This window comes from Etheostoma spectabile, chromosome 3 (genome assembly GCF_008692095.1).
Source record: "Etheostoma spectabile isolate EspeVRDwgs_2016 chromosome 3, UIUC_Espe_1.0, whole genome shotgun sequence".
Lineage (NCBI taxonomy): Eukaryota > Metazoa > Chordata > Actinopteri > Perciformes > Percidae > Etheostoma > Etheostoma spectabile.
In genome coordinates, this window is record NC_045735.1 from 24,676,126 (window position 1) to 24,701,096 (window position 24,971).

Below are 24,971 nucleotides of genomic sequence, written 5' to 3' on the forward strand. Positions count from 1 at the left end.
TGTGTGTGTGTGTGTGTGTGTGTGTGTGTGTGTGTGTGTGTGTGCTCATATGCATGCGTGTGAGTCACCTGTCCAGGCTAGCCCAGCCATAAGATGTACAGAAAGAAAAACTTGCTACAACAGGTTCCAAATCTACTGGTGCAGTCATTGGCAGCTGGCAGCACATTCTCTTCCTCCTTCCATCAGTCTTTTTTTGACTGACTGAATAGTTACTTGTCCAAACGGGACATAAGATACACTACTGATCACAGCCTGTGGCAGAGAGCGGGCACAGTGCCCTGGTTTCTGAGCATGCCCATGGCAAAGACTGTCTTAAATTTGATCAAGTTCCACTTAACTGTTGCTCTTTCAAACCAAGGTGTGCACAAGTAAATGCAGGCAGAATCAGTTGTGCATTTGAAGCATGCAAGAACACAAGCAAAGTTGCAGCTAAAGCAAAACCAAAAGCACTGGCTCCTCTGGACAACAGAAGCAGTCAAACTGGAAATTTCTGTTTCTGAAGATGACACACATGATGAATGGACATACCCACCAATCAGGGTCTTGTGGTCTGCAGGATTTGAAGTCAAACTAACCATCAGGCATCTCTTACGCACGTTTAAAGATGCTCCCCAGGGAGGTATTTCATTTTCATTTTTCTTGAGAAATTTAAACTTGAGTTCCTCTCAGAAACTTTTACAGTGGCAGCATGAGGCTCAAAGAGTAGTTGAGGCAGAGAAAAGAAGGATAAAGTAAGAGAGGGAGGGGTGGGATTAGGAAGTAGAGGATGACTATGCAGGTAGATTCCTATTCCATCCTCCTAAAGAACCAGGAAAGCAGTTGCAAGCTTAGTTCGTTGCATGGGTGTCAGTCATATGAGAACATCATTTTTAAAGTCCCACCCACCTTTTTTAATTATTAGTAATTTGTCAAGGATGAAAATACAAGTAAGAGCAGACAAGTTGTAAACATGCAATCCAATGTGACTCACTCTGAATCAGTAACATGGTACGTTGTTTAAACTGTCAAAAACCACTAGAGTTCAACAAGGGAATAATGTAGAATGAGTCCGTCATTATTGCAAATTGAACCCCTTCAGGCTGATTTAGGATGACACATCACCATATAAAGGTTCTTCTCTTAATACATCCAGCATGTTTCTAATCCGCAATAATGAGCAGCTCACTCAACATTATTCATCAATTACTTATTACACAGTCTTGTTGAAAACTTGATTCTGAATGGTCAATCATTCTATCATTCTACGGTCTGTTAAATCTGTACAACATTTTTTTTAATAGACTCCGAGGACCATTTTTTTTATCAGTAAAATCGTTTTTAAATCAATATATGGGAAACAGGTGGCCGAGTTGGATCAGTGGGTACCGAGAGGTGTATGCCTCAACGCAGAGGTCTAGGGTGCGAATCCAAGCTGTGGTGATTTCCTGCATGTCTTCCCTTTCACACCTAGCTGTCAAATAAAGGCAGAAAAGTCCAAAAAATAATCTTTCAAAAAAAAGAATTTGGGAAACGGGGATCACTAACAGCACTTTGGCAAAAATGCAAATAGAGTATTAGTTAACTCCATGGTTAGCTTACTCACGAGGGTGATCTGGCTTTGGCCGGAGAGCTGTGCTTATCAGCGGAAAAAATAGGGCGGGACTTCTCCTACCCTGATATAATGGCTCTGACACCCATGGAGTGGGTACAGACAAATGAATGACAGCATTTCATTACAACATAGCCCCTGGATTGAAGTGAGCCACACCTGTGACAACTTTTTTTTACCATCATCAGTCCAAGTGTTGACGTAAGGAATAATGCAGAGCGAGTCGGTTATCATTGCAAATTATTAGACGGCTTGATGATTGGTCAATCATGGCATTCTGCAGTCTTTCTTTAGATGAAAACACGGCAACTTAAGCCTGGACAGCTACATTTGTAGTAGTAGTAGAAGTATTTTATTTAGGTAATTTAATGGTCTGCCTCAGAAGAAGTCTAATCCTACCCTACCTTAACCCTAGGGGTAACGTCAGTTGCCTCTGCCACCGATTGCTGGGCTGACAGAGGCATATTAAACATATCGCCCAACCCAGTCCCTATCTAGCTCACCCCTCCTTCTCCCTGCTGCTGGCAGACTATTTCATTGGAAGGACAGCTGATGGCAGTTTCTACAAAGATGGCTATAATAGCGTTGGGGCTGGCTAGTTAGCTCGATGGCTTATCAGTCTCTGAAATCAGCACCATCCACTGTTCACCAGTCGGCTGTTTGGCTCATTTTCTAAAACCAGTGTAGCATTAAAATAAGGTGGAATAAGCAAGCTAGCTAAGTAACTACCCAGTTATCCCCATAGATGTACTATAAGACTGTTGTCCCTGAAAAAACCATAGATGTATTAGTATAGTAATTATTGATTTGGCTGATATTCTGCCATCACAATGTGTGCGCAATTGCAGTGACAGAACATTCACCTTGTCTCATTTCACCATCAACGGCTATAGAGTTTACGTTGCTATGGACGCAGTGCTCTAACAGTAGAGACGGAACAGATTATTTTCATTAGCGGAAGCAATACAACCATTTTTTAATCAATAAAATCCTTTTAAATTAATGTTTTGTATAAAAAAATATTGATTTATTTGGTAATTAGCCGTGTAATAAGCATGATAGTGTATAGCAATCTGGTCATTATAGCGAATACAACCCCTCAGGCTCATTGTACTGATTTAAAAATGGTCTGCCAGAGTCTATGATCAGAGCTCTGTCCGTGGCAATGGTCTGTTATAATTGGCAACAGTCTGTAGCATACCAATCAGACCAATCAGAATCAAGTATTCAACCAAGCTGTGTAATAATTTATGATAGCTCTTAAAGAAACCCCGCTGTAACCTGTCTGTCCTAGTACATTAAAAGCATGAAGCAACATGTTTGTCACTGCAGCAAGTTTTATCACTGAATATTTCACTTTTTGGCTTCAGGGTGAGGTTATATAAATTCAGCAATGACTTTGCCTGTCCCAGGGATACTTTGTAATAAAATGTGCAGCTGTCTCCCCAAAATGACTGTTCTCAGTATGTGATATTCACAATTTCCATTTCATTACCCACACAGGAACCTTATTAATAAACAGGTTCATAAATGCTAAGTACAGGCAAGTGGTGGTAATAGTAACCTGAGACTTAAACCAAATACTGACAATTAACCTGAGCTTTTACAAAGAAAATTCACTGCTGTATTTTACATGATGTATGCCTTTTATCCACGCCACAACACACAAACTGGGACAGGACTGGCTTACATTGGATGTGGACAGTGATTGGGAAAAGACCAAGAGATATCAAAATTAGAAAAGACAGAAGATATCATGAGATAACATTGTTGTCTTACCTCTGATAAAAGACATCCATCGCACCTTGATCAACTTCTATTCTGTGAGAACTAATTCAACAAAAGTGATAGTTTCCCTTTGAATGTTGTCGTCTTTCAGTCTTCACCAAATGAATGGTCACTAGATTAAACACAAATCTTTTGGATTTTATAACTGCTTACTCATCTGACCTCTGTGTGCTGTAGTTTCACCATTTTTAAATCCTTTATGCTCTTAACATACAGCAGATATACGGAGCACAGAGCCAGAGTTCAAAGAAATGTTTTCAATCAAGTGCCTACAATTGATTTCTCTTATCTTCAATCATTTTGTATTTCTCCCACAGTGACCCTTTTGAAGGGATTTGCCTTTATTTTATTTTAAATCAATTGGGAGGACCCAGTGGCACTAATCCTATGGATGGTAAGGAGATTTGATCCCAAACATTACATTTAACAGTACCAAACACAACAGTTAGCCCTTGATCCTGCAGTATCTCTATTTCAAAGATTTATTTTCTTGAAAACTGAATATTCTGTAGTTGACAGAGAGCACAAAATAGCAATTTTGTTTAACCCAGATGTGTCTGTTTGCTGGACTTACATCTGCAAAGAAAAGGATTGCAACCCGTTGGAAACCACCTCACGACTTGTCTATCTGCACGTGGACCCTTTCCTACTTGGATGTAGTCTATGTAGAACTCTACACGGCGCGCATACATGGAACACCTGAAAATAAATAAACATGATGATAAACAGACACACACACAGACAAACACAAGACAAGGGACAGAACACTCGCGCAAGTTAAAGGTCCAGACCTCACCGGCACACACTTCACCACCCTGCAGCACAAGGCTACAGCCCGGAACTTTAGCTTGCACAAGTGTTTGGTCCCTTGTCTTGTGTTTGTCTGTGTGTGTGTCTGTTCATGTATGCGTTTGTGTGTGTCTGTTTCTCCATGTGTTGCTTTGTCTCCCCCCCTTTTTTTCCCTTTTTTGACCCTGGGACACGTTCCTATGTCCAAGTGTATTGTTTGTGACTAGTTTGAAAATTGTTATGGTTTCTGAATTTAAAAAAATTTAAATAAATAAAAACTTAGTTTGAACTGAAATAACAATCATACAATATCTAAGGTGATTCAACTCAAAGAAAAGAGAATATCTAACTATCTAACACCCAGTGTTGGAAGAATTGAGTGATGAGCGAGGCAGAGAGTGAGAGGAGCTCAAAATACTCACACAAGAACTATTTGTTTCTACTAGGTATTAATAATAGTAATAATATCTAATTATGTAATAGTTACATATTTGGCAGCCTAAAAGTATTTTTGTTTTTATAGAAGCAGTTGCCGCTCTCTGTTGTCACTTCGTTTTATAACAACACTTCATGTACCGGAGTGAAATAGTTAAAACATAGTACATAATGATACATATGACACATTAGTATGCAAATATAAAACAAAATCATTGGTGTTTTCTTTATGTTGGTTTAAATTTTGTTCGTTTAAATAGGATAATATAACACTGTTTCATTTAAATTATTATTTTTAAATTATAGCTGAACCCTGGAAAAAGGCAATACGGTGTTTTCTCCCTAGTAGGTATTAATACCAATTTGTCGAGCTACAGATCATATTTGCTGCTCAGTCTGCCTGAACGTAGTTTCTATGGTGATATTCAGAATACTGGGTGTTTACACAAAAAATATCTTAATGATTAGACATGAGGATTAATATAAGATGCTTATCCAAAAACTAGATATGAGCCTTTATCCAAAACATGTCAACACACTCACTTATGGGGTCTCTATCTTTTCTGACAGCTCTTACCTTGTCCATAACTTTAAGGTTAACGTAGGAGAAGGCGATGGTGTTGGGCAGAGTGGCTGAAGGCAGCAGGAAAGCCAGCGAGGCAGAGATACTGCAGGGATATGTGACAGTGGATGTATCTTGATAGTGGTTGCCTGGATAATAATAAAAAGAAGAAGAAAAAAACATGGTAAAACAGGCACGTTTAAATATTCAGTGCCCCATGGTAGGGGGTGCAATGGTGTTGGGGGAGACAGTTAGCCTGGCTCTCAAACCAAAACCTCTAAAGCAGTGATTCCCAAAGTGGGGGTCGGGACCCCCAGGGGGGTCGCGAGCCAGAGAGGGGGGGTCGCGAGCTGATTTCCAGAAATAAAATAAAAATTTAAAAACGATTAGAAATAGCATAGAGTTAGCTATGATTTTAACACAAGATAAACTAGTGGCTAAATTTAAAATAAACCAAGCAACTAAATAAAAAGGGAACAGCTGTTTTGATTTTCTTTTTTCCGAGTAGTGTCTCCAACATTAACACTACAACTGCCGGATTCCGGTCATTTTGACGCGCAGATTCTAAACTCTATAATCTGTCATGATAAATACCTAATTGCAATTTTAATGCAGGTATTGTGTTAGGATATCTTTAGAAAAACTAAATACACCAAAATGTAAAATTAACGTGTTTAATTATACACTTGAGTTGCCCAGGTGCTTAATAACTCATATCATGGCATAGTAAAACGTAATATTCCATTCACATCTGAAAAATATGGTATGTAACATGAAATAACACCTAAAAGTATTTCTTTGAACATTTATAACCTAACGTAACCTGTCACTGCTCCGTGTTGGTGTCTGCGTGGTGCGCATTGCTCCTCGGACCGCGTCCCCCCCCCCCCGGTCGGACGCGCCTGTCCCTTCCTCCTCTAACCTGTGTCTCAGCTCCTCTGCAGTTGCGCCTGAACTCTCCAGACAATGTCCCTGCTGGTGCTCCTTGGAGAGGAGTGTGTGTGATTCAGGCAGTTTGAGGATGTATAAAGTTGTATAAAAAGTAGGCAGCCACCGGCCATCTAGCTCCGTGTACCGCTCCTTCCACAGAGCGAGCGCCGGCGCTGCCTCCTGGTCCAGAACGGAGTCCATCCCCGCGTACTCACGGTGGTAGCAGCGTTACCAACCCGGGCTTTACCTTCGGCCCATCGCTGATGCCCACCCTTGCTATCCAGACCGCTTATGACGTTCTCTGACAGAGACGCTGGTGGTAACTAAGCAACCAATTTGCATCTTCAACCGTGCGAAAGAAAAATAATAATAATAATAATACATTTATTAAAGACGCCTCATGGACTCAAGGACGCCGCACAGGGAATTCATAAATAAGAACAGCAAAACAATACTATACAACAGCAAAACAAAACACTAACAACAGCAAAACAAATACTATCAAACAGCAAACAAATACTATACAGCAAAACAAAAAACAAACCATACAACAGCAAAACAATACTATACAACAGCAAAACAAATATATACAACAGCAAACACAATACTATACACAGCAAACAAATATATCGCAAAACAACAACAAAATAACAACAGCAAAACAATACTATACAACAGAAAAGGCGGAGCAACAGACATTTAATGGAATAGGCAGTTATAAACAGATGTGTTTTTAGTTGTGATTTGAAATGGGGGAATGAATCAATGTTCTGATTTGGGGGGGTGTGAGTTCCAGAGACGGGGAGCAGAGCGGTAATGCTCTGCCCCACTGGTTGGAGACGGGCGGGGGGGACAGACAGGTTTAGGAGGAAGAGGATCTGAGGGAGCGGAAGGGAGTGGGACGCTGGAGGAGATCAGACAAATATGGGGGGGCGAGGTTGTGGATGGCCTTGAATGCTAATAGAGGATTTTGAATTGATACGGAACTGGACCAGGAGCCAGTGGAGCGTTGGAGGACAGGAGTGATGTGTGGATGGAGGGGGTTCGGTTATGATGCGGCAGCTGAATTTGGACCAATTGAAGTTGTGGGGGATTTGTGAGCGAGACCGAAGAGGAGAGAGTTGCAAAAATCGAGAGGAAGTGACGAGACTGGGACAAGATTGCAGCAGTGTGGGGGGTAAGGGGGGGCGGAGCGGATTGATGTTACGTAGGTGGAAGTAGGCAGACGTGGTAATGTTATTGACATGGGGTTGAAAGGATAATGTGCTGTCAAGGATGACACCCAGACTCTTAACCTTGGGGGAGGGTGAGACGGAGCGGTTGTCAATTGTGAGAGAAAAACCGTTGTTTTGGAAAGAGTGGCTTTGGTGCCAATGAGGAGAACTCGGGTTTATTAAGGTTTAATTTGAGGAGTTTTGGGTGAGCAGATTTTTATTCAGAGCAATCCGTAAGGGAAGTGGGCGGGAGAGTGGACGAGGGTTTGGTGGAGAGGTAGAGCTGGGTGTATCGGCGTAACAGTGAAGTGAATGTTAAATTGCGGAAGATATTGCCGAGGGGAAGCAGGTAAATGATGAAGAGTAGGGGCCCCAACAGAGCGGTTTTACCAAAACAACACCACGAAATACCGAATACTGTAGGCCGAAATAGGTAAAAGGGATTTTATTTATTTTTTGGCCTAGTGTGGAAGTATATAAAAACTATTTAATTAAAATATAGAGCTTTTTAACTGCTGTGCTCCAAACATACTGCACATCCACCATTAGGTGAGATTAGTTCAAATTAAAGTAATGAGTAAATTACTGTAGAATAATGTCATGCGGTTTTGTTATTTTGTGTCGTCAATATGCTCATGTTTGGATACGCGTGTAGTGCGTGCGCGATTGGCGCACTGTTTATAGTGGGGGGGGTCCGAGTAGTGACACCGTACTTTGGGGGTCGCGGGCTGAAAGTTTTGGGAACCCCTGCTCTAAAGCTCAATCATTATTTTTTGTTTCTCATTTGTTTAACACACACACAAACAGGAAAGTAAAAAAACAGGTAATTACATGCTTTAAACGTTTCTTCAGGAACAACAGTTTATTTGTCCGCCCTTGATTGTCTGGCAAGTTCAAAGTTACGTCAAGACACCAGGAGGTCACTGAACCCTAGGCTTTCATTTGGGAATGAGCATATTTCCCAAAATGTCAAACTTTTTGTTTAAAGATTGAGTGGGAAGTGTCCTGTCTCACCTCGCAGGCCAATATTAGCAGAAAGTTGGTGGTTGCCGGACCATTTGGGGAACATGGCCACCAGCACACACAGCAGGATGGAGATGGCATCTGAAGGAGTGCTCTGCAGCGGTATGAACGAACATCCTCCAGGACACAAAGAAAGTCTAGATTTCTTTGTTCAAGGTTGGAAAAGACAAATCAGCGTCTAAACACTTATAAAAGGATGATCTTCAGAAAGATGAGGACTTGATGATCAATTGCATTACCTCACTTCCGTGTGCCAATGCTAAGCTTCCACTCAGAAGCAAAACAATGTTCCAAGGCATCTTTTAATGGACGACAGCCCAACTGAGCAGAGGTGAAGTGGCTTCAGCGGGGGGGGCCCTGTTACAATAAGGACACAAAGTAGACAAAAGGGAATCTTTAGAGCTGACTTATTTTCTACTAATGGTTAGGACAGTCATAAATAATGATATATCCAACCTAACTATAGAAAAGCCAAGTTTTTTTGTCTACAAATACGTACAACACAATACCACACAATACCATACAATACCATACAATACAATACAATACCATACGATACAATGCAATGCTGTGACCATAAAAATAAAGATGAGCCATGAAAATCTTAAATAAAATGTTGGAGCTGGATTTATTCTTTTAAACTTGTTTTTTCTCAATTCCATGGTGAGAAATGGACTTTGGCACCTTAAAGTACCTTTTAACCAAGTGTGTGTGTGTGTGTGTGTGTGTGTGTGTGTGTGTGTGAGTGTGTGTGAAAATCATTGTATCACTCTTCTTCTGTGTACAAAACACAACAAGTACCAACACAGATTTCTACGTTTAGGCAGGAGCAGGACATGCGTAACTTAAGTTACCAAAAGAGAAAAAAAATACATTCATTGATACAAAAGTGATTTGTCTAAGAGACAGCCCAGCACGTACAGTTCTACAGTCTTGACCTTGGGGCTATCAGGCTACAACTCAGGAAGAAGTTGAGATATGGTTTATTAGAAAGCACTGAATCAGCAGGATGAGTTGTCACACAGGCAATAAAAGTTATTGACTGTATCTATGTCTGTTATAGTACACAGATAGAGAGGATAGATAGGACAGAAAACTGCACTATCATCTTTATGTGACAGACTTACCATGCCGCAAACATAAAATGTGATGCAACAGTGAATGAACTCTTCCCATTGTGCTGACCAGACATGCACAAATAGAGCCAAAAAAGAGATCAAGTTGCTGCTTTCTTGCTTCAAATAATTTTATTCTTCTTAAAACGTGATAATTTATGTAGTTTTATTTAATTTTAATTTTATCAACATTGCTCAACAAATAGACAGCGTAAAAATGGAGTTATACTACTTAAAATGGGAACCACCTTCTTGTGCGTTATAAGCATAAACTGTATAACGGTCTATGGTTATAACACATAAGCAAGCCCTTTTATGTCTGATATGTTGTTGTTGTGATCCTCAAAAAGGTACACAGTCAATTTGTGTATACATCTTTTTTATATTAAGATATGTATACCAATGTATCGGTCGCACAGACAAAATTATCAGAAACATGCCAGCTGACCTGCTCACTTTGTTGCATATGCTAATGTCTCTGCCAGAAACTTAGTGAAACGTAACATGCATTGGCATTTTTTCCTTGCACTATTTTCAAATGGTTCCATTTTAAAGATAACTTAAACTTCCTTCATATAGGCCTACTCCTTATAATAATATTTAAGTAGTTTATCTTACACCACACACTGGCCACTGAATGCGCCTTCTCTGCCAGTGTTGCTAAGCCTGTACATTAAAACGGATGACAGCAACGACAAAAACAACCACCATGTATTGAGGAAGTTAATCAGCTGATTGATGGGTAATAATTGAGGTAAAAGCCTGTGTCACGCTAATACATTTTGTATGGGAAATGGAATGTAATGGGAAAACACCAACACTCAACAACATCACACTCACTCTGACAGATGGTGGAACTTCATCACTCAGTGACAGGGAAACAGAGCTTTGAAGAGCTAGGGCTGGTCCTTGCAGTCAAGCCAAAACAAATGGTGATTATTAAAAAGGCCCACCAACAACACATTACCACGATTTTCACACCTACAGGTAAAAAAAAAAGCTTAACCGCTGGTTGTTAAAGTGAGCAGGACATATTACACAAATTCATGAAATGGTTTGTTATGTCTTAAGATGTTTAACCCCAAAATAGACAAAATAAAATCATAATTTAAAAATGCTGGTGCTGCAAGTGAGAGTTTTCAAACTCGTCTGTTAGTGACAGAGGACAAACAATTACAGGTTCAAAGGGCTTGAAACATGTTTAATCTCTCGTGTCTCTGTCTCTAATGCTACGCACCTGTAACCCAGTCAAGGAATAGTTAACAGAAACGTAGTGTTGGCCAATCAGAGGTGGTTGTGCCAGACTCCCCCCTTCGGCTCAGTCTCTAATCTGTCAGAGGGAGATCAGGATTGTGGTTGTGAGATGCAGATTAGAACCCAAATTGAAATTTAAGCAAATAAAATTGCTAAATGTTAGAACATTGTGTCAAGTTGGTCATTATTTTTGTGACTTATAAAGCATCAGGTTTAGTTCCATCAGTGTTAATAGTGTCAAAAAACATTAGCTGACGTTGTTCAATAGTTAGCGCAGAGATTATTGGCTAATGACATTATTGATTTAGCAGGGGGGGTTAACACTTTTGCAAGACACTGTGTCCATGTCACATTCTCATTAGGCTCTGAGCCCCCCTAAAGGTCTGATCCTAGAATTGCCCCTGACAATGCCTGATAGGAACAATAGAGTGCAATTTGTAAAAAAAAAAAAAAAAAAGTTGCATTACATAATAGGTTAATGGCATTGTAGAAAACCAGTTGTGTGGGCGTTTCATGGTGTTGATTCCTTGGAAGAGCCTGCCACAAAGGCTGACATGTAGACAAACCAGATCCTCCTCCCACTGTGTGCATGGGATGAAAAGAGAGAGAAATGATGATTGATGATTCATGTTTAATTGCATAGGGCAACCCTTAGTTGGTATTGATTTACCATCAAAGTCCCTGCCTGTTACTACACGGGAACAAAAACTTTCAGTTAAAAAAAGAAAAGAAAAAAAGAAGTCAATTTCAGTTCGGACTTACTTACCTAATAATCATTTAGAGACTCAGAAAAAAATGAAAATTAAGAAAAAAAAAGACTTTGAGGGCTTATCAAAACAGTTATACAAAGTAATTGAAACCAGTATCATAACCATGTTTTTAAATGTGTAAATGTGACTAAAACAAAAAGAAAATAGAGAGAAGACAGAGAATGGACAAAATGATGAATCATTTATGAAGTATCTGTTATCAATTAGAACTAACAATAATGATGATAATGATGATGATAATATTGTATTTTGGTTGATGTCTAATTGTTTCTCTGGTACATCCTTAATGGGACAACTGTGCACATTATTTAAAAGGAGATATCTTACATGACCATGCAAGCAAAGTAAACTGTTCGTCACGCATCATCTACTTTTTTAAGATTTGCTGTTTTGTTCTATTTCTTGGGCGCCATTTTAAAATTCTAGGCCAACTTTGGCTAGTTGATGAGCATCAGATTAATCAATAAAAATGACCTTTTCGAAGGATAAGTCATACATAAAGTCCAGATATTTTAAAGAGCCCCTATTAAGCTTTTTGGGATTTTTTCATCCCTTAGTCAGTTAGATAGTTTTTTGTGTAAGATGTATAGTAAAGTATTAAAAAAAATTGAGCTTTCTCTCCACAGACAGCACTTTTTCTCAACTGTTTGAAAATGGCTCGCCCACATTCCTGTTTAAAATTCCACAATTAGCAAGGTCATCAATTTAAAATGCCAGCCAAGTTTTTCATATGTCCCGCCCATAGGGGCTGCCTAAGCAAGCGCAGGGCCGGCAGTCCTGAATCTGATCTGCTACAGTTAGGTTTAGGCATGGGGAGTGGGCATTGGTTAGGGTTAGAAGAAATGGTGGTCTAGAAGTATTAAGTTTAGGAATCGTAAATAACACTTTCGAGGTGAAATGGTTAATTCATTTGATTAGAGAACAGAGCAGCATTTGGAATGCTTTCCCTAAATATATATTTAGTTTAAAGAGTGGAGTTAAGTTTCTGCTCAAATGTGATTACAAAATGTATAGATTACCTGTAAAGTTATCAAATTTTCATTAACAAGCTCTGCCTGGAAATTAATTTACAAACATTATTTTTCACCAACCAATTACTACATTTGGAATAACAAGAATATGAATCAATATAAAAAAAATCTCTGTATTATTGAAAGTGGATTGATAATGCTATTGGATTGGTAAACAACTCCTTAATGCTCTTCTCCAAATTCTGCTCACCAGTCACGCCAACAGAATATGCAATATTTTTTGTTGCTATGCCAAAGAATGTGCTGCAGCTCCTTGGTGGTTCAGTAATTGAAATTTCAATGATCCATCCATTTAATAGTACTATATTCCTTGGGGGAGTTGAAATAACCAAGAATAACTATCAATAAGTATAATAACAAGAAGTAACTCTACCCTTAGAAAGAATCTTTTGGGCTTCACTTTTTTGAGAAATTAATTGGTAAAAAAAATAAATCAGGTCAATTGGAGACAAATTATGTCATAATAACAAAGTTACAGTCCTTTAAGATATTGCATAAAATACATCCAGCAAAAAGACATTAGAGAGATCTATATTTGATATTAAATATTCTTGTACTTACTTGCAATTGTTCTTTCACTTGTATGTATACTAGAATATTTGGAGTTGATGTTCCATATCTTATAAGAAGGAAAGCTGGGCAATCAATTCAATTTTAGGATGAAGATATTCTTATTTGTTTTAAAGCCAATAAGATGGATAAAGATATTATATTTTTGTTGTTGGGAAAATTACACATTCACAAGAACAAATGGGAGGACAGAATAGTGTAAAGAGGTGAGAGAGATGCAGGGCTGCAGCCGGAAGAGGTCTCTACTTGGCGTTTGTTTGCAGTCTACCCCGCTGGGCACATTTTACAAAAAAGAGGGCACGGTTTCAAAAACTATCCGCACAGATCTTATTTTAACAGTCTAACTCTAAAGGCACAGGTTTACCCATTGCAGACCGACTGCAGCTCTGCTTGAATTGGCCGGTTGACAAAATATGCAGTTTACCTCTTCGTCCAGAAGGGGTTGCTGAGTTCACGCTTGTTAAACCTCAGCAGAGACACTATAGCTAGCTCTTTGGCCACAGTATCACTTCCTTTATTCAGCTCAGCTGATAGATACAATATAAAACTTTGCCTAGCAAACAAAAATTCTAGCAGCGTAAACAAACTCCATAAGCTAGCTAGCTAGCTAATGATTCACGGCTAACGTTAGCCTATGGAGCAACAGGATGTGTGTGCAGACCATAGACTGTGGCTCAAATTCCCTTAAAGTAAAGTAAGTTAGCTACGTTTCCACTGTTAATGTTTAGCATTACAGTTCGACATGGACGAGCTGGACACCGCTGCGATCCTTCCCGGCGAAGTGTTCAACGCCACATCCACGGACGATGAAACCACCGACTCGTGTGTTCACAAAGAGGAGGCTGATGTACCGACCACCCGCTGCGGACGACCCCCGTTTACATGCTCGTTGCCGGTTTCCGTGGAGCCAGTGTTGTTTCTCTCCATGTTTTCTCTGGCCTTGCAGTCGCCTCTTTCCACTCAGTATCTGTGGGATCGCATCAGCGAGGACCTCGGCTACAACGGCTCCAAGAGTTCGGAGTGCAACAACGGCTCTGTGCCCACTGACCCTCTTCAAACGGTAGCAAGCTAGCTAGTCAACGTCTTTTAATAGTTAGCGTTACTTCACAAATACTCATATTTCTGCTGCTGTTAGTCTAATTGCTCACTTCATCTGAATAAGAAATTCATCACATTTATTACTAAAGCAAGTTTTCACTTGCAAGGAAGATGCCATGGTGTATGGTGGTAACGTAATGTTACTGCTACAGTCAAGAACATAAATACAGAACAGATGTAACCGCTATTACAATAAAAGTAGTATATAAAGAGACACTATGACAAAAAAACAGCTATTTACAACTTCTTTTAAGAGGGCCTTACATATTTAAAGGCGCCATATACCTGTCAGCTGTTTACTGTCATTTATCCAACCTGCCGAACAGCCATGTTAACGGTTTTGTTGGTTAGCAAGGTAACTAGTTAACAGGGTAATCCTGTTGTTTCTCCTGATAGCTAACGTTAGCTGTGTTGATCATTAACTATCACAGGGGGGAGAAAACTTAAAACTGTGGTCCAAGGAAATGCTGATTTTCCTCTGTTGTCTCAGGACAGGTGTTACATGGTCACACTAGAATGGTCTGTGCATAGTATCTGTGCATATAATCTATGCATTTGCAAATGCAAATGCATAGATTAAAAAAAAGAACTGCGATGCGGATTGAGCAATTATGACAAAGAGGAACAGCAGTCACAGGTTGAAACTAAGCAACAGGGTAATGGTGAACATGCACAATTTAAATGGGTTAACTGATGCTTTAAATGAGAACTTTTAGAAGTGGTTAGTTGGATAGATAGATCAGCAGTTTTTCATTCATGTTTACCAGATTCTTGACATATGTGTTATACACATGTAGTTAGGGACAAAATAACATCTAGCATGTAAGGTAAATGTCATTAAAATTAGTATAGGATACCAACCAGTAAGAACTTGAGTCTCTTAATCTCCTGATTTCCGCTGATAAATGTGGCTTACCGGGTTGTACTCCAATTTTTGTTGTTGTTGCAGGAGGTGGAAACCTTGACAGCCCACTGGAACCTTTACATCAGTCTTGGGGGCTTTTCTATAGGCCTGTTGGTGGTGCCTCTCATGGGCTCATGGAGCGACCTTGCAGGGCGCAGACCTGTCCTTATCATCCCCAACCTAGGCCTTGCCCTCCAAGCAGTGGTTTACCTAGTGGTGATGTATCTGAAGCTGCCTGTGGTCTACTTTTTAGTAGGCAGGCTGCTTAGTGGCCTTTCGGGTGATTTCAACGCCATCCTGGCAGGCTGCTTTGCATATGTGGCTGATACCAGCGACAGAAGGTCCCGCACCTTCAGAGTGGCAGTCTTGGAGGCTTGTCTGGGCCTAGCAGGAATGCTGGCCAGCATCATCGGAGGGCAGTGGCGACGGGCACAAGGGTAAGAAATGTGGCCTAGTGCACAGTCACATGACTATAAAAGTGTCATTCATACCAGTTCACTCAAAATAGGATATCTAAATTGGTCATCATTACCATTATACTTGTTTGCCTGTTTGCCTTAGGTACATCAACCCATTCTGGCTGGTGCTGGCTACTAGCTTGGCTTCGGCTCTGTACGCTTACCTGTTTGTCCGTGAGTCTGTCCTGCCAGACCCAAGTGCCAAGCTCCTCACCTCTCGCCATTATAAAGCTGTCTGGCACCTCTTCTCAACAGGAGGGAGTAACAGTGAGGCAGATAGAGGATTTCACAGATGCAAGTTGTGGTTGTACACACTGTGTTTCTTTCTGGTGGTGACTGTACACTTTGGCAGCATGGAGCTGTATGTGTTGTATGAGCTGAGCTCACCGCTGTGCTGGGGGCCAGCCCTCATTGGCTACGGATCAGCCGCTCAGAACCTGGCCTACCTTAGCAGTCTGCTGGGGCTGAAGATCATGCAGCGCTGCCTGGAAGACTCCTGGGTGGCTCTCGTGGGTCTGGCTTCCAATATCATCGGGCTGGTTGTCTTCTCTGTAGCTGACACCATCCAGCTCATGTTCACAGGTGAGAGAATCTAGAATGATTTAGTGACCTCCAGATGTTTCGTTTTTGACAGATGTATTTTTAAAATAATTTGAATGGTTAATACTATGGGTTTCTGTCTGAAATATGTCTATTCATAAACAAAAGTGAAGTCAAAACAACTGAGATGACTATATCTATGACTCAACTATGGTTATGTCAATTAATTATCCATTTAATGGCATTACACTGAAATTGAAAATGCTCTGCGGCCTTTTGCTGCATGTCATCCCCCCCCCCTCTCTCTCTCTCTGTCTTTCTCTCCTTTCATGTCTTCAGCTGTCCTGTCAATAAAGGTCTAAAAAGAATTGTAAAATTGTTTGTCACCAGGTTATGGTCTGTGTTTCCTCTTCATGGCTACAACCCCTGTGCTCAGGTCTAAACTTTCCAAGTTGGTGGACCCATCAGAACAAGGTCAGCTACTGAACATGCACAAATACTAATGTTTTAGTATATGTTTTAGTAACAGATTGTTTTAACACCGCAAACTGTGCAATGTTTTTAAGATGTGAGAATTGTATTTGTACCAAATGGTCCGCATGCATATTGAAATGAGAGCTAGCTCAGTATGTCAGCTGTGTAGTCAGTGAATTTTAATTGTTCTACTTAGACCAGTATTATATTGCTCGGTGCAGTTGCACTTGTCCCTTTGTCACAAGGGACTGCTTGTGTCCTGCAGGTTGTATACATAATTGTGTGTTTGTACTTTCTCCTAGGTGCCCTTTTTGCATCTGTTGCCTGTGTGCAGAGCTTATGTTTTCTGGTTGGCAGTGGCATCTTCAACTCTCTCTACCCAGCCACACTGCACTTCATGAAGGGCTTCCCCTTCCTATTTGCTGCCATCATCCTCTTCATCCCCACTGGAATTATTGGGTGAGTGTTGCCTTATTGACTAAATCAAACTTTTTTGTTGTTGTTTTCTTATTAGGTAATTCTAGTTCCAAAAGCAATACATTTCCAATAAACACATTACAAAAAACTCAATGTCCCCTCTTATTAAGATGAGCTGGATAAATTATTTCATGTTTGTATTTCTAGGACCCTGCAATGTTTAGACCAGAGGAGAGACCACAGAGACTCCTCAGCATCCTGACCTGATGAGAGGTCAGAGGGCAGGAACCTGTCCAAGAGTTAAAGTGCTTCTTGGTGTCAGTCTGTGAGGAGAGCACCACTGACACAAAGACAGCCATCATGTCCATGTGTGGTGCTGGGAAAGACCTTTGGTCTGGCACAGCTGACTGTTGTTAACTAGCTCAGCGATGGAACTCTTCCTAGTCACACTAAAGTAATCAGGACCAGAGGATGAAGAATCAATTTTCTTGACTGACATGACTGTTAAACCTTTTTTGTCTTAATAATTAGATAATGGAGACTTTGGGCTTTGTTAAAACTATGCTGGCCCTAAAAAGTCACCACAAGCTTGGATGTTTTATCACAACATTCATACAAATGGTGTAACAAACAAGGTTAGATACATGCTTTCATTTTGTGAATTAAAACATTTTCAATACAGTGTAATGAGTGCCAAAGAATGTACCTTGCATTTACACTTTGAATGTATTAATACTAATGAATAACTAATGGAACACTACATGTTAAGGTGCTAACCTTAACAGGAAATCCAAGAACTCCTCATCAAGCATGGCTGCAACATAATGTTTTCACAGAGGGTCAAAAAGGAAGGTAAGCGATATAACCTAGTTTTTATTTGAGAAATGTTTAAGATCTACAAATATCATTTATTGATATTTCACAAGATCACATATACTAAGTGAAGCTTGTGTTTTTTAGAAGATACATGATTTGTTTGATAATGAACCATCCTAAACTTATTACATTTTGGAACAAATACAAATTGGGAGCCATGAGAAGATCGGTCTATTTTCAGCCACCACACCCTTATCCTATCTATTCACCTCAGTGTAGTCTTTAAAAGTTATTTTACTGCATTAAAATTCAGAGGCAAACATTGTATTTTTTACAAATTGTTTACATAAGTTACTAAATATATTGTATTTAGTGATGTTTTTTTATATAGGTTCAGATTAGATAAGCCTTACTCTAACCCCATGGCGTTATAATTCACAAGCTACCGAACAGTACATAAAGTAGTTGAAATGAGCCCCGCCTTTACCAGCTGCAGCATAAACGGGATGTACACTGTAATGAGTCGGTTTAATTAATTAATAATAATCCATTAATATAAGTGCTTTTGCTTTTGGTATTTTAAGTATGTTTGTACTTTTACCAGAGTAACATTTTAACTTTAACATTGCTACTTTAGGTAAACGTTTAATTACTTCTTCCACTACTGTCGGTTACAGAACCCTCAAACTGTAAAGTTAGTATCTGAGATTCATGGTATCACAATATGCAAAAATATCATCTGTGCCAAACATGTCCAAACCCACTATCAGTAATCCACAGCAGAGAGTGAAGCTGTAGTGGCAGCCAGGGACTACCAAGTTACACCAGGACCCTCCTCCCGCCATAGGCTAAACTCCCTGAGGAACCCCCCTCCCACCACCACAAACAACACTGGATAGTCCCAGAGCACAGGCCCACAGCCAACATACACACAGGGGTCAGGTCCTAGATCGACAGTAAGGCAACAAGAGCTGCCAAATCAGCTTTAAAATGCACAAAGGGAAGTTTAGGGGTTAAATGGAGTATTAACTCTGCTTCTGTGAATTGATCAGCAGATTAGTTTCCAAAATATCCTTCAAACGTTTTGTGTAACAAATCCTGACTCACTGTCCATTCTTTGTTGTCATCAGTTGTGCAATATTTATAAGTTGCAATCATTTTATTTATGGGATTGCAACTGGAACATTTTGAATAGTTTGTTATAAAGACGATGGTTCAATTTGCTTCTGTTAACATGTCAAGTGTGATAAAGATGAAGTTCAGACAAAGGATTTCACTATTAAATTGTTTACATTCTTACGTTTCACCATGTTTAAAATTGTTTGTTTGATACTGAGCCGATTAAAAAACATGATAAAAATGAATCCTGCGTTACTATTTTAAATTTAACAGTTCATGTCAATTACACATTTTAATTAATGTTATGAGGTTATTAGAGGAAAAATAAGTGAAGGCAAGATCAGATAAAAAACCCTGCAGAATAGCAGTTGCATTCAGGCTTTAGTAATATAAATGTATAGAATAATATGTGAGCCAATGCATCTTTTGATTGAATTTTGACTTTACACGTTAAAACGTGAACTGCCACTTTTGTTTTATAGTTTCACAAGCCTCTGTGTGTCTTGTATATTGCTGGATTTCTTTTTGCTTTTACTTTACGGCTTGTATTAAAATACACTGAGGGAACAAGGATCAAATATCCATTGCAAAGTGAACAAATAATTACTTCTCAGACTTAACACTGTGGTTAATGAAACGTCTAGTCAACAGTATAAAATCAAAGTTTAATGTATTACCGGTACACTACAGTATGTTGTAACGGCAGTCTTGAAGACTCATTCACGATTCATACGGGTAAAATAACTATACAGAAGGAAGGAAATGTTTGATACGACATGGGTGTTTTTAGTTGCTTGTATGCTCCTATGATCTGTATTTGTTGAAATGATGGGTGCAGTTATACAGCATGTAATGTTTATTTCTGTACAATATGGGTCATGTCTCCAGTTTAATTATAATCTCATCATGAACAATTAATGCATCTGCTAGGATAGCTTTCTTTTCCATCACGACCCAAACATAAAAAACACAAATGTCAGTAAGATCAGAGATCTGCTTTGGTCCTATGTACAGTATGATAAACAGAAAAGATTTCTGCATATTTTTTTGTGATTAGTGGATGCTTCAGAAATTCCTCTTGATGATTTTGCTGGGGTTCCAATAACAGCTGATTTACCACAGTTATTTTCCTGAGCGACAGAAGGCGTATACTGTACCTGATTACAAATATACAGCAGTATGAAGGTACTATCATTAAAGGCTTACAGTTGATTATCTACAATCTAAAATCCCCTTTTAACTTTAAGTTATTGTTTGCAATATATTAGTTCAATTTTTATTAGGTATTTGTGTGAGCATGTAAGCTAAATATGATCAAATTCACTTCACATGCATTTGGACAGAGCAGGGAAAGCTGGCCTGTTCACCAGAGGCCATGTGGAATTGGAATCATTTAAAGTTATCATAGCTGAGGTCAAACTGCTTATGTCAGGTTATTTCTTTTTCTGCCCTTTGGAGGCGTCTGGGCCGTCATTTTGGTCTTGGTGTCCTTTTAGAAAGCGTAGGATCTTCTCAATCGTGGCTTCCTGATATTCATGGGACCATCTGTGTCAAGAAAAAGGCGACAGGCATTTGATTACGTGCATTATAAGCAAATCAGTTGTCTCCAATGAGTGTTTTACAGATCTCCTAAACACGAATCACAAACGATAAAGTTAACCCTTATATTCATAAATGATTCATTGCAGAAATAAAAGAGGGTTTTAAAAGATTAGAAATCAAAGTAAATAAGCTGTTAAACCTCTTGAGAAAGGGATTTTACTGTACATCACACAGCCATCTGATGAGTGATGTGAGAATTTCCTGATGTCTTAACCAAAAAAAACATGTTTTTTCACAGCAAAGCCTGTTTAATTTGAGTTACAGTGCACAGTTACTCACTTGATGCCATTGAAGTTAAGAATTGCTCTCATGTCCTCCGGCATAGACATGGGGTCGGGCCACGTAAAGTTATCTGTGACAGGAACTATGTTCTTCTTACCAGCCATGGCTGTGACTATCTCCTGGAAGATTAACAAGACTTCTTTTGAGTTTATGCAATATTAGAAATGTCCAGACACAAAAAGTAAAAGCACAGATGTAAAACATCATCTCATCATTTGACACCATGTTTCAGCTGCAATGAGTATGTGATATGTAATTTTAACTGAGCTTAGCTTTAAGCTCAGACAGGGAATATGAATGTGACAGGACTAATAAAATTCCACAAGCAGCTGCTGTAGCAATTTAAATTTAGAATATCTTGATAAGGGTTAAAGGTGCAGTGGAGTGAAAGTTTTAAGCAAAAAGTGAGACCTAACATTTCAACAGAAAGTCCCATACATGCAGAGAATGGAAAACCTCTGACCTTATGCACCCAATCCTTCATGTCAGTGTCACCCATGCACTTGTCGAGAGCATTGGCAGACAGGACCAGGATGAAGTTCCGCGCCCGCTGTACGCTCTGGATCAGTTTGTCCTGGAATTTACCGGCCTCCAGCTTCTCCACATCTATGAAGACGCTGTATCCTCGAACCTGCAGGTGCACCTTCAGAAGGCTTGGGACAGGGAATGAAACAAGAAAATCTGTGCAAAATGTAGTTTTACTATACATGCATAATGCCCTTGCCCTGGTTCTAATTTAACTTCTTTCTTCTTCCTGAATTCTTCCACTTATCCTGTTTCAGTTCTGACCTGGCCAGCTGGGAGCCGGTAGTCCGACGGTAGCTGATGAACACGTCGGGCCCTGCAGGCTGGGCATCTGTGTGGCATGGTTTTAAGGCTCTGTGGTTGGCAGAGAGTATTTTGGCTCTGTGGACTCCGTTGTCTATGTGGCAGTCATTCTGGAGCTGCAGATCGGTCAAGCTCTGGACGTTGTTGCTATCCACTCCCGACTGGACAAGGCCGTAGGTGTACTGACGGAAACGAGGGTCCACCTCAACTAACCAATCAGCCATATTGTTGGGGTCACATGTGGAGTAGTTGGCATAAGTCTTCAACACACGTAAGTCTCTCAAAAACCTGCAAGGATGAGACAGAACAGAGGTATTTGTCAGACTGGTGTTAAATTGCTCATTGTGTTGAAAGGTTTGTACCACTTGCCTCTTGCGAGTGAGGCCTGCGGTCATGCCCACATCAGCGCTCAGTTCCTGGTCCGTGATGTTCAGAAGTAGGTCACCATCCACCTGCAGCTCCTGTACAGCAAGATAGTTAGAATTGTCAGACATACTGTATAATCGATCATTATACCTGTATTTGTATGCTTTTTGCTTTGTTGAGTAATAATACTGTCATACATACCTGGAAACGGTCACAATAGGCACTAAAGCCAACCTGCTGCAGCCAGGTCTGCACTTCAGAGGTTTTCCAGTTGGGCACACATGACAGGATAGGTTTCGGCACTTCCTCTCCCATCATGCTCAGAGCCCGCTTGGCGAGGGCACAGGCTGTGCCATTACTGGAGTACATGACCATTCTTTTTAGGCTCTGCACTGCTCCGATCTCTTGAAATATCTTGAAAGCACAAATTAAAACAAATTAAAACTCAGTCACAACAAAGCTACCAGACTTTATTAGCTAAAAATGTTTAACTACATGGAACGTGGCCCGTGATTGTACCTTAGTGTTGCGCTGACGAGACTTGATGCTGGTCTCTACACAAAGGTAAAAGGCTGCAATGCACTTTCCCTCCACTCTTGTGCCATCCAGTAATGGCAAAAGTTGCTGAAGATCAGCTGCTGTCTTACCCTGCATGCAGTCTGCACTGTCCAATAAACTGCGGGCAAAGTCATCTGGATCCAAAGATGCAATGAATGGCTCCACCAGCTCCAGGGTTCCAGATTTCACCACCTCTTTTTCAATTTCTCGGTTTGCAGCTAACACAGTCACAGCCAGACATGCGTGGAAGCGAATGAGTTCATCCTCTTTAGAAAAAGCCAGTGGGAAAAGCCACTCAGCTGCCTGTTTCTCGATCATCAATCGCTGGCAGCGGTGGCCTCCGTACATGGCACAGTTTGCTAGTGCCACAGCACAGTGGCGCAGCACAGTGGGATCTGTACCCCGGCACCAGAAGAGGAGGGCATCCAGGGCACCGTTAGAGATGAGGTGGACAGACGTCTCCTCTGTGTGTTTGAACATGTGCTCCAGGATCCCCGAGACACTGCGAGCCAGCTGTGCATCTTCCTGATGTCGAGTCAGGTTGAGGATGACCCCCAGACCCATTCGTGCTACATAATCTCTGTCAACAGAAGTGTGTAAATATAATGACAAAACTTGACTCATGCAATAAGATGCATGCTAGACTGACTGCAAAAGTAAACAAGTAGGCCTTCTGAACAAGTGAGGTGAGTTTGGTAACACAAAGTTATTAATCAACTAGGGCTAAAACGATTAGACAATTAGTTGATTAACAGAAGTAGTTGATCGACATAATGGACAGTTTTGACTGTTGATTAATCATTTAATTCATTCATAAAGCAACAGTTTTCGTTACCACATTTTCAAATGTGAGGATGAGATGTCACTGTAAATTAAATCAATTTTAGTTTAGTATATATAATAATTTGAGCACTCAGAAATATGCCCTAAAATCAACATTAGGAGTGGACACAAAAAGATGAATACTTCCTTTAACATTTACAGGCCAATAAAAACAGCCCTGATATAACCTTAGTTGTAATGATTAGTTGATCTGATGGCAGAAACCCCTTCTATTTAATTGTATTGCATGATTTTGTAGGTTGCTCACGTGTTTTCGTCTATCCCTGTACAAAAACAGACTGCAATGGGATGCAATGAAGGACAAAGTAAGGCCTCGAACCCACATGAGAATAATAACTCAATTTCAACAGGGATTGAACACTTTAAAATCTTTAACAGTGGAACATTTTTGTTTGTTGCAAAGTTGTTGTATTTACTGTGCAAAAGTCCACGTTATTTTGTCCACCCCCGGACACACTGTACCTGTTCTCTGAGATCAGGATCTGCTCCAGCAGCTTTGCAGACTCATAGGTGATCTCCACGGCAGGTGTCTGTTGAAGCTGCAGCAGCAGCTCCAGACCTCCATCCAGCCGGATCCGGTTGCAGATCTCCTCGGCCACCTGACGGCCTACGGTGGGCAAAACCCAGGCCTCCTCCACCAGCTGAAAGAGCTCTGCGATGGCACTGCGGGTCTCATCGGAATCGGACGTCTCCTTAGATGACTTTAGCTTTCTGATGGCGGAGCGCAGGGCGGGGATTGAGGAGTCCAGAACCGCCCTGACGTCCGCATTGATGCCCGGAGAGACCGCTTTGGGGTCGGAGACCGTACCGGAGCCGCTCCTTCCTCTCTGCAGCCGGCTGACATACTCCGGGACTGTAAGTCTGTCTGAGCTGAACATGATGAAGAATTGTCGGTAGAGCCTCCACAGCAAGAGCGTCAGAGACAACAGCATCTACCGGCAGTGTCAGAGGATGTTGAAATGGGTTTGTTTCCAAAGGCCTCTCTTCTTCTCCCTGTCAGAGATGTCCAGCCTGCTGCCTCAGTTGTTAATCAAAAGTGACAGCTTTCACCAAATTGCATCACCTCTCTCAAGTCGATGTCCTCCCTGACAGTAAGCCCATAAATACTCATAAGCAGATCTTGAGGAGGTCACAGTATGTCTGCCATAGTCAACAGCTGCTGCTTTGTCTCTTTTACCCCACCGACCAATAGAGGACTTAATGTCTGAACTGAATCTGTTTTGCTGAAGTGTCCTTAAATAGGCAAAGTCTCAACACACAGGGCCTCAAACTGAAAGAGTAGGGAGCAAATCCACTTGTTTTCCAGACAAGAAAACCGACTGTTGTTGTCTTTGTTCTGGAGACAAAGGAGAATCGCACTCCTTATCTGACGCACCGAAGCCTACGTCTCCCTGCAGAAAGACAGAATACGACACCCCTCTCCAACATCAGCCTCCGAGCTATCGCATCCTTCGGTCCGCATCCGCAGGCTCTCTGTATCTTCAGGGGTCTGCACCGCCCACTAACTCCGGATTCTGCTCCGCATGAACAGGAAAAGACCCCCCCCCTCTCCTGTGTTTCGTCCCTGCATCATCACAGCCGGTCAGAGCGCATCATG

General features: G+C 40.7%; 3 protein-coding genes across 6 annotated transcripts in view; 1 reads left to right on the top strand and 2 right to left on the bottom strand.

The window, feature by feature from the left end:
* Positions 1–13,332, bottom strand: part of foxn1 (forkhead box N1) — a 27,470-nt gene extending 14,138 nt beyond the window's left edge. Inside the window, exons 1-5 of one of the 4 annotated variants that reach the window (XM_032512301.1) lie at positions 13,061–13,332; positions 10,285–10,352; positions 8,569–8,686; positions 8,321–8,474; positions 5,178–5,311 (exon numbers count right to left, since the gene is read on the bottom strand). In XM_032512301.1, the coding sequence (XP_032368192.1) occupies positions 5,178–5,311; positions 8,321–8,410 (224 nt within the window). In that variant the 5' untranslated portion in view covers positions 8,411–8,474; positions 8,569–8,686; positions 10,285–10,352; positions 13,061–13,332. Of the gene's footprint in view, positions 1–532; positions 701–3,367; positions 3,440–5,177; positions 5,312–8,320; positions 8,475–8,568; positions 8,687–10,284; positions 10,772–13,060 lie in introns of those variants that run through there. The other 3 variants (XM_032512302.1, XM_032512303.1, XM_032512305.1) reach the window with 3 other exon arrangements.
* A 222-nt stretch (positions 13,333–13,554) lies between these two features.
* slc46a1 (solute carrier family 46 member 1) lies at positions 13,555–17,531 on the top strand. The gene is made up of 6 exons (XM_032512308.1): positions 13,555–14,129; positions 15,117–15,508; positions 15,633–16,111; positions 16,460–16,543; positions 16,846–17,002; positions 17,168–17,531. The coding sequence occupies exons 1-6, from the start codon at positions 13,812–13,814 to the stop codon at positions 17,220–17,222; spliced, it is 1,485 nt and encodes a 494-aa protein (XP_032368199.1). The 5' UTR covers positions 13,555–13,811; the 3' UTR covers positions 17,223–17,531.
* A 1,391-nt stretch (positions 17,532–18,922) lies between these two features.
* Positions 18,923–24,971, bottom strand: sarm1 (sterile alpha and TIR motif containing 1). Its single transcript, XM_032512300.1, has 8 exons — positions 23,837–24,971; positions 22,493–23,111; positions 22,175–22,387; positions 21,977–22,068; positions 21,569–21,895; positions 21,243–21,432; positions 20,777–20,898; positions 18,923–20,440 (listed from the first exon to the last, which is right to left on the bottom strand). Exons 1-8 carry the CDS (start codon positions 24,304–24,306, stop codon positions 20,329–20,331), a joined length of 2,145 nt encoding a protein of 714 aa, XP_032368191.1. The 5' UTR covers positions 24,307–24,971; the 3' UTR covers positions 18,923–20,328.

What these genes read in the sequence shown, in the direction of transcription:
- slc46a1 (XM_032512308.1), top strand. Translation starts at nt 13,812, where the DNA reads ATGGACGAGCTGGACACCGCTGCGATCCTTCCCGGCGAAGTGTTCAAC. An exon ending in CCACTGACCCTCTTCAAACG is followed by an intron (nt 14,130 to 15,116) that starts GTAGCAAGCTAG and finishes TTGTTGTTGCAG; the next exon opens with GAGGTGGAAACCTTGACAGC. An exon ending in GGTGGACCCATCAGAACAAG is followed by an intron (nt 16,544 to 16,845) that starts GTCAGCTACTGA and finishes ACTTTCTCCTAG; the next exon opens with GTGCCCTTTTTGCATCTGTT.
- sarm1 (XM_032512300.1), bottom strand. Translation starts at nt 24,306, where the DNA reads ATGCTGTTGTCTCTGACGCTCTTGCTGTGGAGGCTCTACCGACAATTC. An exon ending in CCTATTGTGACCGTTTCCAG is followed by an intron (nt 22,069 to 22,174) that starts GTATGTATGACA and finishes CTTGCTGTACAG; the next exon opens with GAGCTGCAGGTGGATGGTGA. An exon ending in TGAAGGATTGGGTGCATAAG is followed by an intron (nt 20,899 to 21,242) that starts GTCAGAGGTTTT and finishes TTAATCTTCCAG; the next exon opens with GAGATAGTCACAGCCATGGC.